At 39.7% G+C, this 17,180-nt stretch overlaps 2 protein-coding genes across 2 annotated transcripts in view; one reads left to right on the top strand and one right to left on the bottom strand.

Moving 5' to 3' along the window:
- The window catches only part of LOC138915126 (large ribosomal subunit protein uL15m-like), a 253,999-nt gene that overhangs the window by 22,270 nt on the left and 214,549 nt on the right, over window positions 1-17,180 (top strand).
- The window catches only part of LOC138922397 (large ribosomal subunit protein uL15m-like), a 79,113-nt gene continuing 76,250 nt past the window's right edge, over window positions 14,318-17,180 (bottom strand). The window contains 2 exon segments of the mRNA XM_070259085.1: window positions 14,318-16,269; window positions 16,769-16,892. Of these exon segments, the coding sequence (XP_070115186.1) occupies window positions 15,935-16,269; window positions 16,769-16,892 (459 nt within the window). The 3' untranslated portion in view covers window positions 14,318-15,934.

Here is a 17,180-nt window from a genome sequence, read left to right on the forward strand (position 1 = left end):
TTTAAGGATTCTTCCTGGAGTATGGTGGGGTGGGGATCATAGTCTCACTAATTTGCTAATAACCCTCCAAGTTTTCCGTATGAAAATTATCCAGTGTTTGGTTTGCCTTGATGAGAGAGCAGAATAAACCTCAATAAGGTAGGGGTTAACAGGAATCATTATCCTCTCTGAAGTTATAGTTGGTCATATCTGTGGGCCTTAGCCAATAGGAAACTTCTTGAGAGTGGGATACATTTCTAATTCATATCATTCAGAAAAATCAACTACAGGTGAATTAAAGGCTTAAATACAGAAGGCAAAACTATGAAATTTTTGGAAGACAATGTAGGACAGTAATTGTGTGAGTCTAATACAAGGAAGAGCTTCTTAAACAGATCAGAGAAGGTGTAGACCATAAAGGAAAAGATTGACCGCTTTGACAGCATTAATTTGACAGCTTGTGGTTATGAAAAGAAACCATCAAGAAAGTGAACAGACAAGTCACAAGTGAGAATAGATATTTTCAGTACGTATTATTGAGAAAGGATTGTATCTAGAAAGGTAAACAGTGACAAATCAGTAAGAACAATAGAAAAATGGGCCTATGACCCAAGTAGGCATCTCACAGAAGAGGAAACCTGCATGCAGAGATTCTCGACTTCGTTAGCAATTAGGGAAAGGCAGTTTAGGACCAACGTGGTGTATAGTTTCATAACATTGGGTTGGCAACAGTGTAAAAATCTGACAATGTCTGCTGTTTAGGAAGGGCGGAAATAACTGGAATGCTTACACACAACTGGTGGGATTGTAAATTGGTACCATAACTTTGGGATTACCTAGTAAAGTTAAAGATGGATGTACACTTTGACCCAGTGATTCTACTCCTGGGTCTTTATCCTGGAGCAGTGCTTCTAAATTGTGTTTTCAGCATCTCACAGGAACTTCTTATAAATGCAAAATTTGGGGCTCCACCCTAGACCTATTGAATCAGAGGCTTTGGGGATGAGCCAGCTTTCAGTCTTAACAAGCCGTTCAGGTGGTTTAATGCATGCTAAAATTGGCAAACTGGTGCCCCAGAGAAACGCATGTATGTGAGTGCCTGAGGACATGACAAAATGCTCACAGTTGCACTGTTTGTAAAAGGCAAAAACTGGAAGCAGTGTCCATCCGAGGAGAATGGATAAATTGTATTCCTATAGGAGTGCAACTGAATGGATTTTAGCCACCTGCACCACTGAGGATTATTGTCAGGAATATCATATTGAGGAAAAAAAGCTACTTCCAGAAGAATGCACATAGTATTTTTCCTTTTTTAAAGTTTTGAAACATGTGAAGCAAAAGTCCATACTGTTAGGAATACAGATATGGCAAAGTAATAAAGCAGATTAATTACAAACACATTCAAATTAGTGGGTAGCTCTATTAGAAGAGAGAAGGTGATAGGGATCCCGAAACGGAACTGAAAGATAGGAATTTAATTTTTTTCTTTTTTTTTTTTGGTGGGGAAGACTCGTCTTGAGCTAACATCTGTTGCCTGTCTCCCTCTGTTTTGTGTGTGGGATGCCTCCACAGCATGGCTGATGAGTGGAGTAGGTTTGTATCTGGGATGCGAAGCTGTGAACCCAGGCTCCTGAAGCTGAGTGTGCAGAATTTTAACTGCTTGGTCATGGGGCTGGCCCCCTGAATTTAATTTTCTTAAACTGTGATCTGTACTCAGGGTTTTCTTATGTTATGCTTAGTGCCTCGCACATATTCAAATTATTTTTTGTACCTGCCAAATTTTTAAAAAACATACACTTATGTCTTTTCTTTTTGCGAAGTCTGTCTACACAGGGACTATTCAGTTTGTATGAAAAAGATCTGGTGGGGGTGATGGTGGAGAAGATATGTTCTGGCAGCATTATGGTCTGAAAGTACTTTCAGCAGTAGGGATATCAAACAGAAGATTGTTTTTGATGATGATGATGGTTAATACTTGCTGAGCACTTGCCAGGTGCCAAACACTGGTCTAAGGACATTACGTACTGAGTTTATCCTCAGTTAACTGAGGATTGAGCCTCACAGTGAGCATATGGGGGTTGGTACCACGACTCCTCCTGTTTCCTAGGGGAGGAAAGGTGTGTGTGGATACAGAGGTGAAAACGGTAGAGGCTGGCTGACTCCTAACACTCTGTCAGACCTGGTCAGAGGGAGAGGACAGCCAGACAAGACTGTTATGCCTGAGAGCGTTGGAGTTTCGAGACAAAAAGGAAAAGTCAAAATAGGAATGGGAGTGTGGAAGACTGTGGAGAGGGAAGGCTGTATATACCCGCATTTTTGAAGTTGCTTTCTTTATGTTAGTAGGTTTGTTTCTAAACCAGCGTATATGAGTGTCATTCTAGCAGATGCTGAGTCCCTAAAGCAGAAAAGTAATTGGATTTTGTTTTTAGTTTTAAGGATTGCATCTTCCAGTTCATTAGAAATTGGTAAGATCACACCATAGGATTTGGGAAATCTTACTTCTTTGCTTAGGCAGTTTGGTTGCTAAAAAGGGCACTTTTGGGGACTCTCCCTTTGCCTATTGTTTTCTAGCCTTTGATAATTGTTTTTGTATCATAATTATCTCATATTATGAGGACTATTTCTTAGATACACATTGGTTATATTGTAAACTTTATTTTAAGCCACCGTAGTATGACAGTCACTCCTTAAAATGAACAAATACAGAAAAAATTAAAAGATGTTCCAGAAGCCATAAGTCAAATGATATGAAACCAAATAGCACTACTGTTTTTGTTTGGTATTCAATTCAGAGTGCTCAAATTGTCTAAACCACATGAACTGTCAAGCATTTGTAATTGTGTAATGTCATGCTTTCCAGCAGAGTCAGCCCCTTACTAAGCTGACAGCCAGGAGAGTCCTTCCATAGCAGGGATGTCTGCATTTGAGACACATGTAGTGCTTGTTGGAGATCCGAACATAGGCTTCTTAAAACAAATTTTAAGTACTTCAGCTCTTCTAGTTTCAGATGCATTTTGCTGAAGCTGGATAATCTCAGTCTTAATTGCCAGTGCTTTTCAATGTGTTTCATGTTCCTATTTCTCTTTTATTTTCTCTTATATGCTTTTTTCCTCCCTTTAAACAAAAACACGAAAAGTTTTAAATAAAAACAAGTAAGGTAATAGGAAGCCTAATAGGAAAAAGATATTTATTGTTTGATGCATTTGGAATAATAGCAGTGTAATCATCAAATGTAGCCAAAGCCCAGCATGCTTGTCAGTTACTAAGGATAATGGAAACTTTGTGTTTTAAACCTAGAGCAAGCAACAAACCACTTCTTTCAAAGTGTGTAATTCACTTGTGATTTCTGCTGATCGTGGATTCCGGACCAGAATTTGATGCGTATTATTGGATCAATTATTCTAGAATGAGAAATCACAGTTATAGAAGTTCATATAACTATAAAACCATTAGAATTTAAACTAAGGTGGTAATCTGCTTTTACAAATAGCTTAGACAATTTAGATCATTCGAGGAGAGGTAGTAGGAATTATAGTCTTTCAAAAAATGAGACCAAATGGTTTTCATTAAGAATCTTCAGGGTCTGTAATCTGGTTTTCCATATGGGTGGTGTTTAACACCCTAGGATTTCAGGGTGGGAGGTGGAGGCAGTGTTTGCTAAAAGTGACATTCCTCAGAGTCATTTTGCATGAGAGATTGTTTTGGAATCCCTGTGTGACATCCCTATTGAGTGCGTTTGTTTACTCTCCTTCCTCATTCACCTTTCTTCTCCTTTTTTCCCCTCTTCTCCACACTTCAGCTCTCTGTCTAGTAAATATATGTTAGGTTTATATTATTTTTTTTTTGAAGTTAGAAGGGACTTTACTCCAGGGGGTCCCAAATCTGGCTCATCAGAATCACTCAGGGAGCTCTCTGAAACTACAGATCCTTGTCCTTACCCCAGACTCTCTTAATCAGGATCTCTCCATGGGTGGGACCAAGGGATTCATGTTTGGCTGATTAGCTAAACTGATAAATGATTGGTATTGTCTGTGGCTCCCTTGTGTTACAGACGTGGAGGTAGTAAGTCCAGGCATGCTCTTCCAGGGACAGTTGCGTTTCTCAGAAAAGGTTGTCGAAGGTCTTGCAAAGCCTTCATTAATGGTAGAGTGACAAGCGATATGATAATTTTTGGGCATTGGTATGTGGCAGAGATGGCTAGCTGTCCATCTAAATCGGTTCTGTCCTTCCATAAGATGCAGTTCTACAGCTCCAGGTTTCACTTTTCAGATTCCCTTGCGGCGAAGCAGGTATGAGTGGAAGTGGTAGATGCCCCTGTCCGGGAGGGGGAAATTTCCCCCTTATTCCTCTTGAGTTCTTGTGGCTGGCCTCATAGTAAAATGAACACAAGACAGATTAAAGAGAAAACTCGAATGTAATGCGTACACGTGGGAGATCCTAAAATTAACGCTCAGAAGTGACCAAAGCAGGCAGCTTTTATACTTTTTACACACAGAAACACTAAATTTGTGAGGATTTGACAGGACAAAGATACTTAGGTTTGGGTGCTTCATTAGTAAGCAATCTAAGCAGAGTTTGGACTTGTGGTGGTAAATTAGTAAAAAAGTAACAAGGTGTGTTTATACAGGCCTCTCCGCCCTGAATTCCACCCCCTCCCAGCCCCACCCTTTTTGCTTGAGGAAGATTGTTCCTGAGCTATCATCTGTGCCAACCTTCCTCTGTTTTATGTGGGATGACGCTGCAGTGTGGCTTGATGAGCGGTGCTAGGTCCGCCCCGGGATCCGGACCTGCAAACCCTGGGCCGCCGAAGCAGAGCACGCCAACTTAACCCTTATGCCGTTGGGTCAGCCTCGTGAGGAAGCTGTTTTTCACATGGGAGATTCGTTTGCTGCTTTCAGGGGGAAATGGAAAGGGTCAAAGTGCAATTTTTGCATCAGCTGCTTCTCAAATAACTAAGTCAAAATAATCAGCGTGCCATTGTAGCATATTTTGGGGGCAGTCTGCCCTGGGTCCCAACACTGCTTTTGAGTCAAGATTGCAAGACTACTGTTAGTTATGTCTGACCAGATACTGAAAGTCAAAGGTCAGCAGATGGAAGCAGAGCTGGTTGGGACATGGAGAATTGTCTCAGAGCACGTCTCGATGATACTTCATCAAGAGTCTGCTGCTTCCAGGCTTGCTTTCTTCAGTCAGCTGAATGCAGGGAACGAGGAAGCTCCAGGGCAGAGCTGCAAGATGGAAGGAGCCAGGATCCCTGAGTCGGCCTGCAACAGACCGCCTGCTGACCAGGAACACCTGCCGTGGAAGTTTACCAGAGCGAGAGAGAGACTTCTGTTGTGCTTTGGCCAGTTGTAAGTGCACGTTTTATACCAGTATGGTATTAGGGCATTATCTTCTTGTTAGATGGATTCTAGCCACTGTATCCAAATCTCAAAGGAAAGGCAGGTTCTGAGTATGTAGAAAATTAGTATTCTGCAGTTTTCCTTCTCCACGTGTATAATTCTGTTATCTGTTCCTCAGAATGTAGACGTGTGATGTGACAGAGTTGGGACGTTTTATTAGGCTGCAGTACTTTCTTAGAGGTGTAATCTGAAGGAGGCTACTACTCAGGTGAAAACTGGTGAATGAGGATTTGTGATGCCAACTGTGAAGGTTGCCAGCAGTGGAGGAGAGACTGATCTTCAGAGCACTCTCGTTTAATAATGATCTTAGGGCTAAGAATTGTTAGTTTTTATTGATTTCCTAGAATTTACATAATTGAAAAATTAGCAAATGTATGAGGTATGTATGATGTGGCATTTTCCAAACTTAAGTCATTTCCCTACTCCTTCATTGTTTTTGCTGTGTTTTATACCACAGCATTTTATCTCACTCTTGTTTTTTGTTTGTTGTTCTGTTTGTTTGGTAACGTCTGTTGCCAAGCTTCCTTTTTTTGCTTGAGGAAGATTCTCCCTGAGCTAACATCTGTGCCAGTCTTCCTCTATTTTGCATGTGGGATGCTGCCACAGCATGGCCGATGAGTGGTGTAGGTCTGCACCTGGGACCCGAACCCACCAACCTGGGCCACTGAAGTGGAGTGTGCCGAACTTAACCACTACACCACAGGGCCGGCCCCTTTCTCACTTTTTTCTTTTTAAACTTAGCATTGTCATAAGAAGTAATACATGTGGAGTCATAGGTTGGTGTGTTATTTTTTCCTAATATCTATTTGAATAATACATACTTATTTAAAAATCCCAACATGTGGTAGATAACTTTATTTTAAACGCCACTAGTGATATTTCTATCATACCTGGGAAATGCTGTTCACATAATGAATATTATTTTTTAGGATCTTCAGTGCTTAATCCATAAAATTCTAATAGAAATAGATGCAGTCACAGGAACTAGCGGACGTACTGTGTCTAACAGGGCTTTGGTTACAGCTTTTTCCTATCACAGATTAGTATTCTGTTTGATTAATATCTACATTTGTTTGTGACTGAGGGACAACGAAAACAGTGTATTTAAATAATTTTTGAACAGTGTTAAGCAGGATGTGCTTCTAAAGTTAGTGAGGAATGGGCCTAAGGAAGTGCTAATGACCGTGACATTAAGATACAAAAATCTTGGAAAATACTGATACTTGTGGTAGAGAAAGAATTGGATAATCCCGTGATCCGAGGGTGAAGAAGATAATGAGGCTTGAACGGCCCGGGGAAGCGTTGTTCCCTGCTCAGGTGAGTGTCAGGGCATCGCTGCTGGTGAACAGATGGGAAGGTCTCGAGCCCCTCCTTCCTGACCCTGACCAGCTCATTCCCTAGAGACCATCACAGACAATAAGAGGCTCGTGTGGTTTCTGAGGCAGCGGCTTGGTCAGAATCTAAAATGTTTTGACTACAAATTACTTCTGGGTACCTGCATTAATTTCCTAGGGTCACTGTAACAAGTTGCCACAAACTGGGTGCCTAAAAAAACCATAAATGTCCTCTCCTCCAGCTCTGGAGGCAAGATTCTCAGATCCAGTTGTCGGCAGGGCCGCGTTCCCTGCAGAGACTGCGGGGAGCATCCACTTCACGCCCCTGTGGCTTCTGGTGGCTGAAGCTTCCTCAGCTGGTGGCCACATCCCTCCAATGTGTCTCTGTCCTCACGTCGCCCCCTCTTCTATGTCTGTCTTCTCTTGTGTGTGTCTTATAAGAACAGCTGTCACTGGATTGAGGGCCCACCTGGATCCTACAGGATGATCTCATCTCAAATCTGTAATTTAACTACAACTGCAAAGGCCCTTTTTCCAAATAAGGTAACAGTCACCAATTTCAGGGGTTAGGATGTGGACATATCTTTTGGGGACCACCGTGCAGCCCACTACAGTATTTGAATAATGTCTATGAAGTTTAGGGCTCATTTTATTACATTTCCCATATTTCCCTAATTCTTAGCTGTTTTTCCTCTTATTTCTTTCATTAATAAAAACAAAAACAAAGAATGCATCCCTCTATGTCAGGCATCTGTTGTCACAATAACGAGCATAATAAACCCACTTCAAAACGTAACTTGGGTAGAACAAAAAACCTGTTACTGACCATTTCTGCACAGTCTCGGGGGTAGCTGGCTGCTTGCGCTGGTCTCGGACGGGCTCTGCCGAGCTCTGTTGGGCTCACTCAGGTGTCCGCATTCAGCTGGCTTGTCAGCTGGGTGCTGGCTGGTCTGGAATGTCCTCTAGGGGGAGTGAGGCATCTCTCCTCCACATGGTTCCTGATCCCCCAACAGGCTACACAGACGTGTTCTCATGATCACGACAGAGGGGAAATCAACTCCACAGGCACACACAGCTTCTGAAGGCCTAGGGTCAGAACTGGCACACTGGCACATTTGCCCACTCTGTTGACCAAAGCAGCTCACAAGTCTAGGCCTGTTTCGAAGGGCTGAGTTGGCAGACGCTGCAAGTCACATGGCGAAGGGCACAGAAACCGAGGGATGTGAAATATTGGAGCCTCCGTGCCACCCAGCCACAGCAACTTCCTACACCCAACCAGGAATCTGCCACTTCTAACAGGGTTCATTGAAACTCTTCCAAATGTCATTTCAGTTAAGATAGAGGATTCAAACTTTATTAGCTTTTTAAATACATATTTTGCATCTCATTTGTGAATGGGTTTCTCCTCTAATTCAGCAAAAATATGTTTTAGTTTTCAAAACCTTGCTGTACTCACCTTACAAGGCTTGAACAGCTGTATAATGAGCATCTTATTACATTTAAATGATAAAGACAAACTCAAGTTGCTCTGTAGTCAACATATTCCACATAATAGCCAAATTCCCAAAGAAAATGTAAACTATTGTAAAATATTGAAATAGTCAACAGCATGAGGAACTGTGGTAGAAGCCTTTACTCCAATGAAAAAAAGGACATGCGCTGCACCTGACGTATTTTGTGACACTGTTGTGTCACAACGGTGCAGGATGAATCAGCACAGTGGAGAGTGGTCATCTTGCTACATCTGTTCTAAATAACTTAATACAGATGTGACTGCAAACCACAAAAATCAGTGCCATTCAGCCAAATTTAGTCATACCCTAAGTCAGCTTTGTCGTTCTCAAGCCTTCTGATACGAGAGAATATGGGATGTAGGGAAAGTTGAGAGTTGGAGACAGGAGTCAATTGCATTTAAAACTATTTCAACGTTACAAAAAAATCTCTGACCAGGTGAACAAACTGCTGGATTTTATCCCAAGGCCCTTAAGGAGTGCAAGCAAGTGTAGGAACCCTGATGGCTGAGCTTCATTAGCTTGATGGAAAATGCTTAAGATCATAGCTTTTATGGATTAATCTAGGATCAGAGTGGCAGCCGCTAAAGGGAATAGTTCCAAATTTGCTTGAAGCAGAGGACCGTCTCTGGACCTCACTGTCACATAGCTGCAACTGGCTGAAGGATCAATAATACAGATGATGATCCCTGGGAGTAAAGACCACACCCTCCCCCAGGCTTTCATATGATTCCTGAAACAGGGTTTTATCTTCTCTCTCTCTTACTTTCGTGATATTTTAACAATTTTAATAACTGTCATTCATTTAAGAATGTCTAAAGTTAGTTATGATTAGTCTCCTCCCAAGATATACAAGATGACGCATATAATTTATAGGTATTCACTTTGGTTCTTTTCCAAATCTGCCTGGTCCTTACTGAAAGAGTTTTTCTTTTTCTTATTTTCAATTCCTTCTTTTATCTGTTTAATCACTTACACATATTTTATAGTTTATTGATTTGTTTAGTGCTAGCTGTTGCTGCAAAAACGCAATCAGTCTCTGTGCCATGTATTCCTTGCAAACAGAAATCAGATCAACAGGTATTTGGGGCTGAGTGGTCTTCCTTGTGCCTATTTGAGTATACATCTTGGATCCTCCTCCTCCAAACCCATACTGTTCTCTCCATTCTGCAAGGTTGAGAATGGAGGATTGTATTTTGGAAGTTTCTATCAAGTAGGCCTGAAAGTGACACATTCCATAGGCCAGAACTTGGTCATATGGCCATAGCCAACCATAAGGGAAACTTGGAGATGTAATGACTCCATCTCTGAATCCGAGAGGAAGATGAAATACATTGAGAGAACAGCTAGCCAGTCTACACCACATAGTCTCCGTCCAATAATTCTATTCTGCTTTTCTTGACAGATTAGTGATGCGATTTGTTTCTGTCTGCTGCTGACATCATGATAGCTTGCTTCCTCTTGTATTTTGTTATTTTAGATTCAAAGTTTCCATTTGGTGCGACTTTATCTCAGAAATCCTGTGTCGTCTGAGTTCCCAGACCTCATAAGTAAAGCAATACAAATATGAGCACAAAAATCCATGTGAATGGAAGCATGTGGTCATAAAATGTTAGGGGGAAAATTTTTTTTCTACCCTTTCCACAGCCAGAACTGAAGCAGACAGTATTTCTTTTCATTTCCTATTGAAGGTGGGCATTTTCTTTTGGTCCACATTTACACGGAGAGCAGAGATCCTTTGCAAGTCCAGGCTTCATGCTCAAATCTGTTGCTCAAATTCCCACATCCTATGTGACCATTAGCACTCAAGCCCTTTGATCACCACTATCAACAATTGCCACAAGCACGGCTGAAGCATCGGTGCTCCCTTTCAGCCCTAGTGTAGAACTTACACGTTGTCTTGTGGACGACTATCAGCCATGCCTTCGGTCACCACTATACAGACGTGCCTCCTGGCACAGCAGCTGTGTCAGCTCTCACTTTCCACTCCAGCTGTCCATTCACTCTTTGTTTTTGGAGCCGAGGTGTTACACTTTCAATCATGAGCATTTCAGTATACCTTTACAATGGTGTTTGCAATATTCTAAGTGCTTTTGTCATGAGAGAATTTTCAAAGTCCCTTCTCTTCTATATTCCTGAAACAGAGTTTTATCTTCTCTCTCTGACTTTTGTGATATTTTAACAATTTTAATAACCGTAATTCATTTAAGAATGTCTAAAGTGAGTTATGATTAGTCTCCTCCCAAGATATACAAGATGCTTATTATCTGTTACTTCCAGTTACTCCACTGCCTCCTGTCTTACACAATTTTCTTTTCCATAATTTTTTATATCTCCAGAACTTGGGTAAACCTTAATTGGACTTACCCATGTATCTAACAGATTCTTCGATCCCCATTGGATCTAGTATCCTATTCCTTCCTAGTGTGGAGACTTCCCTCCTCCTAAATGACACCCTTTGTAAGTTCTTTTATGAATGTCTATAAGTGGTAGACACCTCCTGCCTCGTGGTTTCTCTAGAAAATGTCTATTTCATGCCTACGCTTAATGGTAGTTTACCTGGGCTTGGAATTCTAGAATGATAGTTAATTTTTCTGAGCACCATGAATATATAATATTATCTTTCGACATTTTATTGATGTTAACTTTAACGTCAAGCTTACTGTTTTTTGTAGTTATCCTGTCTTTTTTCCCCAGGCTGCTTGTAAGATCTGACTCTGAAATTTCCTTTAGAATATTTCTAGGTATAGATTTATTGTTACTTATCCTTTTGGGGGGTAATTATACTTCTGGGATCTAACGATTTAAGATAAGTCTGGAATATTTTCAATCATTTTCACATCATATATTGCCTCTTTCCTTTCCTCAAAGACATTCCATTAGATATGTTAGACCATACAGTTTTATCCCACAAGCTCATTAAACCTTACATATTTGTTTTTCACTCTAATCTGCATTCCCTTTAGTCCTTTCTTCTGGTTAACTAATTCTGTCTTCAGTTGTATCTAAACTGTTATTTTACCCGTGTAAGGTGTTTTAAATTTTAATAAAACTTTTGTTTATAAAATTCTACTTTTTTATACCTACCCCTTCGTGGTATCTTATTTTTCAGATTTTAAGATTGTGTCTTAATCATTTAAAATATGCTTTTTATAATTTATCATACCACTTTTATAAATTCTTAGCATTCTAAACCTACTTTCAGTTGATATTAATTACATTCAATCATGTTAGGTTTTTTCATAATGGGCCTTATAACTTGGCATCTTTAGCTCATAATTTGTCATGCTTTATCTATGGAAATACCGTGCAGCTTGTCAGAGTACAGAACCAAGAAACCAGAAGTCAAAGCCAAGCACCATGGGGAAAGCAAAACAAAAGCAAGAAAAAAACCCTCCAGAGAGTAGGGCTGAGCCTACATCAGAGAACTGCCAGCATGCACCTGGGTGTACCTCAGAATTGCTGTGGATACACAGCATATGTATCCGACACTGTATCACTGTTACATAACAAATTTTTTTTTTTGCCATCTTTTTAAGTGGGTATATCAGTAGCAGTTATCCAATGCCTGTATCCCCACAGATGTGTATGTTTGGAAGAGGGGTGTGGCTAGAGGGGGCAGAAAACTTACCTCTTTGCTTCACAGGTCTTCATATCAAGGGTGACTGTATCTGAAGAACTTAATCTGGCCTGGATCTGATTTAGATTATGAGATCCTGGGCCTTGAACCGGACCCAAATGCTGTAATGAAATCAAATTTTTGAGGGGTCTTGGGAGAAGGTAAGTATGTTTTGCAAGTGAGAGGAATTTAAATAATTTGTAGCCCAAATGCAGACTGTGGTGTTTTTAAAATATGTCCATAAATCCTTTAACACTCTTCTCATTGAGGGCAGTTTCCGTGTCCCCTTCCTTCAAATCTCAGCTGATATAAGTAACTCACTTTTAACAAATAGAATATAGCAGATGTGATGCTGCAGGACTCCTGAAGCTATGTCATGAAAGGCAATGTTGATTCTGACTTGTTTGCAAAGACGCTTGCTTTTGGAACCTTGGGGCCACCATGCAGTGGAAATCCCAAGTCACACGGAGAGGCCAAATGCTGGTGCTCCTGTGAACCCTCACTGAGGACCCAGACTACAGCCAAAATCAACTCACAGACATGTGAAGACTCCTCTGATTGATTCCAGCCACCAGCCACGGAGTCACCCTGACCTGTCAAGTCTTCACGAGCCTGTGCCCCAGACACCATGCAACATGTAGAAGCTTCCTCCTATGCTTTTCCTGAATTCTAAACCCACAGAACCCATAAGTATATGGAAAGGTGGTTTTCAGCCAGTAGTTTTGTAAGAATTTGTTATCTAACAATAGAAACCCCAATATAGGATTTGTAAATTTATATTTATACTAGAAGCTAAAACTTCATAATGCTTTATCTTGAAACTGTTGTGTAGCCTGGGTGTAGAGTTTCTCTTGCTACGGAAATGCAATTAATTTAGAATATACTTTTATATTTATTTTTCGGCTAGACTTTTCCTAGGTACAGTTGTGGTGGACACTGAAGCCACACCAACTGGATGGCACACATTTAGTGACAAATTCTTAGAGGAATCCCAGCTGGAGTCCAAGAAAAAAACAAAGACTTGTCTGTCAACTCCCTGTGTTTGTGGGTTTCTATTTCAGCCAAGTTTTTCATTGAGGGTTAGTTTTACTGTAGGGGTTTCATTGTGAAACACGGATCCTTCAGGGTCCCAGTACAGAGTTCCTCTTCCAGTAGGGATAGTAAAACCCAATCCTCTAGGTTCTAGAGAAGCTCCCCACCCATCCTCCCATACCCATCAACTTAGGGAAGCGGTACACCAGCCTCAGCACTGGATGCTCATTGAGCTTGTTCTGAACTCCTCCTCCTTTGTGGAAAACGAGGCATTGTGCTTTCCTTTATATGACCTCAATTTTGCAGGTACAAGAATGCTTGATATAATTTGTCTTGCATATCCAGGCGTTTACAGTGGAAGGTTTTTCAGATTAGCTACTCATGCACAGTGCCATGCCTTATTTTATTTTTTGTTATGAACAAAAAATGGTGCCTTTAGAAAACATAAATAAGCATTTTCAATGTTTTTTACTATGTATTTGTTCAAATAATGATAAATGTTTTTATTTTACCAAAATGAAGTAATATCAGACACAGTGTCTTCTAACTCTTTTTACTTAAAGATACTTCATGGCTATATTATCCATGTTATTAAACACAACATTTATTAAATACTCATAACTTTTATTGCCTCTATTTTGTACTATTGGATTACTTCAAATATTTTCTGTTAGTCTTCTAATATTGGCTGGTTATGTTTCAAATATTTCAAAATTAAAAGCAGATTTGTGATGATTATCTAAATATTTTCTGATGTGTGGTCTATGTTTTGGCTTATGGTACCTGCTTGATTTCTCTCCAAGGGGAGGTGGTTTTGTATTTTAATTAGGCATGCATCTTCATTATGCACATCAATTCATATAGAACTATTTTAACCCACCACCGAACTTGATTGTCACGGTAGCTGTGCTGCTTTAGTCAACTGGAAACAGAGCAGCTAAATCCCAGATACTCTGGAGTTGGACTGTCCAACACAGTAGCCATTAGCCACATGTGGCTATTGAACACTTGAAATGCAGATAGTCTGAATTGAGATATGCTGTAAAAGCCAGATTTTGAAAACTTAGTACAAAAAAAGAAGATCAAATATCTCATTACTAAGTGTACACTACGTACATATTGAAATGACAATACTTGGAAATACTGGCTTAAGTAAAACAAATCATTAAAATTAATTTCACCCGTTTAGTCTTACTTCTATTTTTAGTGCTTAGGGGACTGCTGAAGGGCCAGATGGTGAATGGGAAGTTCCTTTTGATAGCGAAAGTACACAACTTTATTCCAAGTGGAGACAAAGGTTGGGGTTACAAGCTGAACAGGTGAAATCCAGTCACATTCGTCTCTCCATCTGACGTTGGGAATGGATCCAGAGAATGGAGATGATGGTTTCACCCAAGTATTTTCGCAATTAGGAGCTCCTTTATGAAATAAATGCATATCTAGCCAGGAAAATAGTCCATTTTTATTCTGGTCTCACGGATATGTACAGGAGAAGAAATTAATAGTAAAATGGTGTGTTCATACATTGTTGTAGACTTTCAAAATACATTTTTAAAAGAACAATTTAATGAAACACATTTATAGCACTTTTTCCATTCTTGAAACTTCCAAAAGTGACTTTTTTCAGATTGAAAACAAAAATGAATTTGCCTCAACTTTTGTTATACTGTTACTAATGAGCTCAGAGTGAAAATTATGTCTTAAAAACATAATAATAATATCTTAAACATAATAATGATAATCTTGAACATAATAAAGATACTATTAAACAGTTGTCTTAAATTTACCAAATAAATAGATGTGCTATTATAAGATAATACTATTCCTGTTGTTTCTCTATCTCTTTCAGGATCATATATGTAACTTCAAAATTAAATCGCCCCTTTTAATTTTCTCTTTTCCACGGCCCAATATTTTCTCACAGAACACAATGTGTTATTATCATCTACCCTAAGTCTATCCTATTGCGTTAGTAAGAAAAACCAACTTAATAGCAGCAGCAACGGATCAACGAGTATATAAAAGCTACGGTGCCTGGCAGCACATTGTTAAACCCTCTGTCATGTGCATTATGGGTACATCAGCCCTTTATGTTCTCACAGAAACATCTTTATATCTACAAGTTTTTGCTACAACTATTTACTTCTGTTTTCTAGCGTAGTACCATTCAAACTGCAATACCTGTTTTCATTACATTTTCCAGAATGCCTAGGTACGGTTTTTGAAAGCACATTTTAAAAAATGTACATTGAAAACTTCTATTATGATCTTTTTTTGAAGTAGTGCACCTTTTCTAAAGTATTTTTAATTATTTTATATTTATAAAAATATATTTTGTAAATATCAAGTACCCTATAAAATATATGTATATTATGTTATTTAAATAGAACCTAGAATACTTGACATTCAACAAATATATACTGAATGAATAACTTTTTTGATGACGTTGGCAGTCCTTAGTGGTTGGCTAATCAATTTCCATCCCCAAGGATGTTCTGCCTCTCCCATCTACCAACTGTAGAGGCAGGCATAGTTAAGTCTCAGTGCGTCAGCCTCATTGCCCTTAGAGGGAATCAAATGACACAGCTATGGATAATAAGATGTATATGAAAGTCTGCAAGGGGTGGTCATGAGAAAACTTTTGCTTCCTTATGAACAGGGCAGCTATAGCTTGAACCATTCTCCCCGCTTCTTCCTGCCCTTTAAGGTTATTCTTACTGGAGCCATGGTGATCATCTTAGGGTCTTGGGGAGAGGCCATGAGAATTGCAGATACAGAAACTGCAAGATTATTGAACTGCTATGGCTATTACCGTCACTACCAATTCTTCTTAGGTGATAAAAAATAAGAAAAAAACTAATTTGTTTAAGCCATTGCTAGGCAGACTTTCCTTGACAATGACTATGATAAGAAATAATACAATGACCAAGATGAAAGTATTATTGAGAGCCAGGTCGTAGACATCACTCAAACACAGTGACCGCACCAATTCTTTGTTTTATCGCATGGCCTCCTTTTCCAGTCCTCTTTTCCAACTCTGCTTTCTTGGAAGGGAATTCATGAGCTGTAATACTTGAGGACATTCTCCTCTGTAGGTTTCAGGATTTTCTTATCTGCCATATTCACCACCCGTCCAGGAGCAAGACCAAAGAAAATCTGCCTTGGGTCCTTTCGAGTAGTAACTTTGAAGAGTTCATCTTTAGTAACGTCAGGTAAAATATAACCATACTTCTGGGCGAGTTCAAGTCTTGCTTCAGGAAATTTGGCCGGATCCGCCAGGTCACCACGATTCTTTGCATCAGTATAATACGGCACCAGTGCTTCAGGTGCAAGCATTCGTTTTGGAATGGGTTGTCCACGCAGAAAGAATGGAACAGGTTTGCATAGAATTTCTAAAACAATTTTTAAATTAAAAAAAGAGAAAGGCAAATGTTGACTATTTTATTTACATGATGGTTTTCTTTTAATAATGGTATTTTATAATCATTAATTTTTAAATATGACCAAGATGAGAACTTAATTCCAAGAACTCTTTTAATTAAATAAGCTTGTTTTAAGTAAACAAATGGAAATGCTTAATTTTCAAAAGTTTGTATCTTGAAAGTCAGAGTTACTCCTGGGTTACCAACCATTAGTGAGTTTCTAGACATAGGTAACATTGTATTTAAGCCCTGTGTTCAAAAACAAAAACAAAACCTTTTTATGACCTACTGGCTGAGGTCTATCAGAGGACAGAGCCCCACCAGCCACAGCACTAATAAGAAATCCTGAAACAGAAAACAGAGGTGTCCAAACGGCAAGTCAAACAGCCATGAGGACTTTTACAATCCTCACATGCAGCCAGCATGAGACAAAGAGGGAGAGAAGAAAATGACTGCGGAGCAAGCTTACCCAGACTTCTGGGATCACAGAAGGCTGTAGTAACGACACCACCACTCTCTTCGATTGCAGCAATGGCTAGTTCCGAAGCCAACTGTACTTCAATATTAACTTTCGCCTTAAAGGTATCAGCACCCTGTAACACGTCAAAATAGTCTGTGAGTAGCTAGCTTGGCTAAAAGTAAATTAACTATGGCAAGCTTCCTTTTTACACTGTGTTTCCTCCTCCAAAATGCCCACAATGTAACAGCAATTCCTACTTCAAAGACTTCTGCTTCCAGGTCCTATCAAATAACATCAAATTCTTTTACATTTTCTAGGCCCCCTTCTTTTACCAATTTTCCTTCCCTGTGAGCAGAGATGACTATATTTTCACTTGATGTATTTCGTAGACACCAATATAAGCACCCATTCCCAGTACTTC

Source organism: Equus caballus, unplaced genomic scaffold (genome assembly GCF_041296265.1).
Source record: "Equus caballus isolate H_3958 breed thoroughbred unplaced genomic scaffold, TB-T2T haplotype2-0000791, whole genome shotgun sequence".
Lineage (NCBI taxonomy): Eukaryota > Metazoa > Chordata > Mammalia > Perissodactyla > Equidae > Equus > Equus caballus.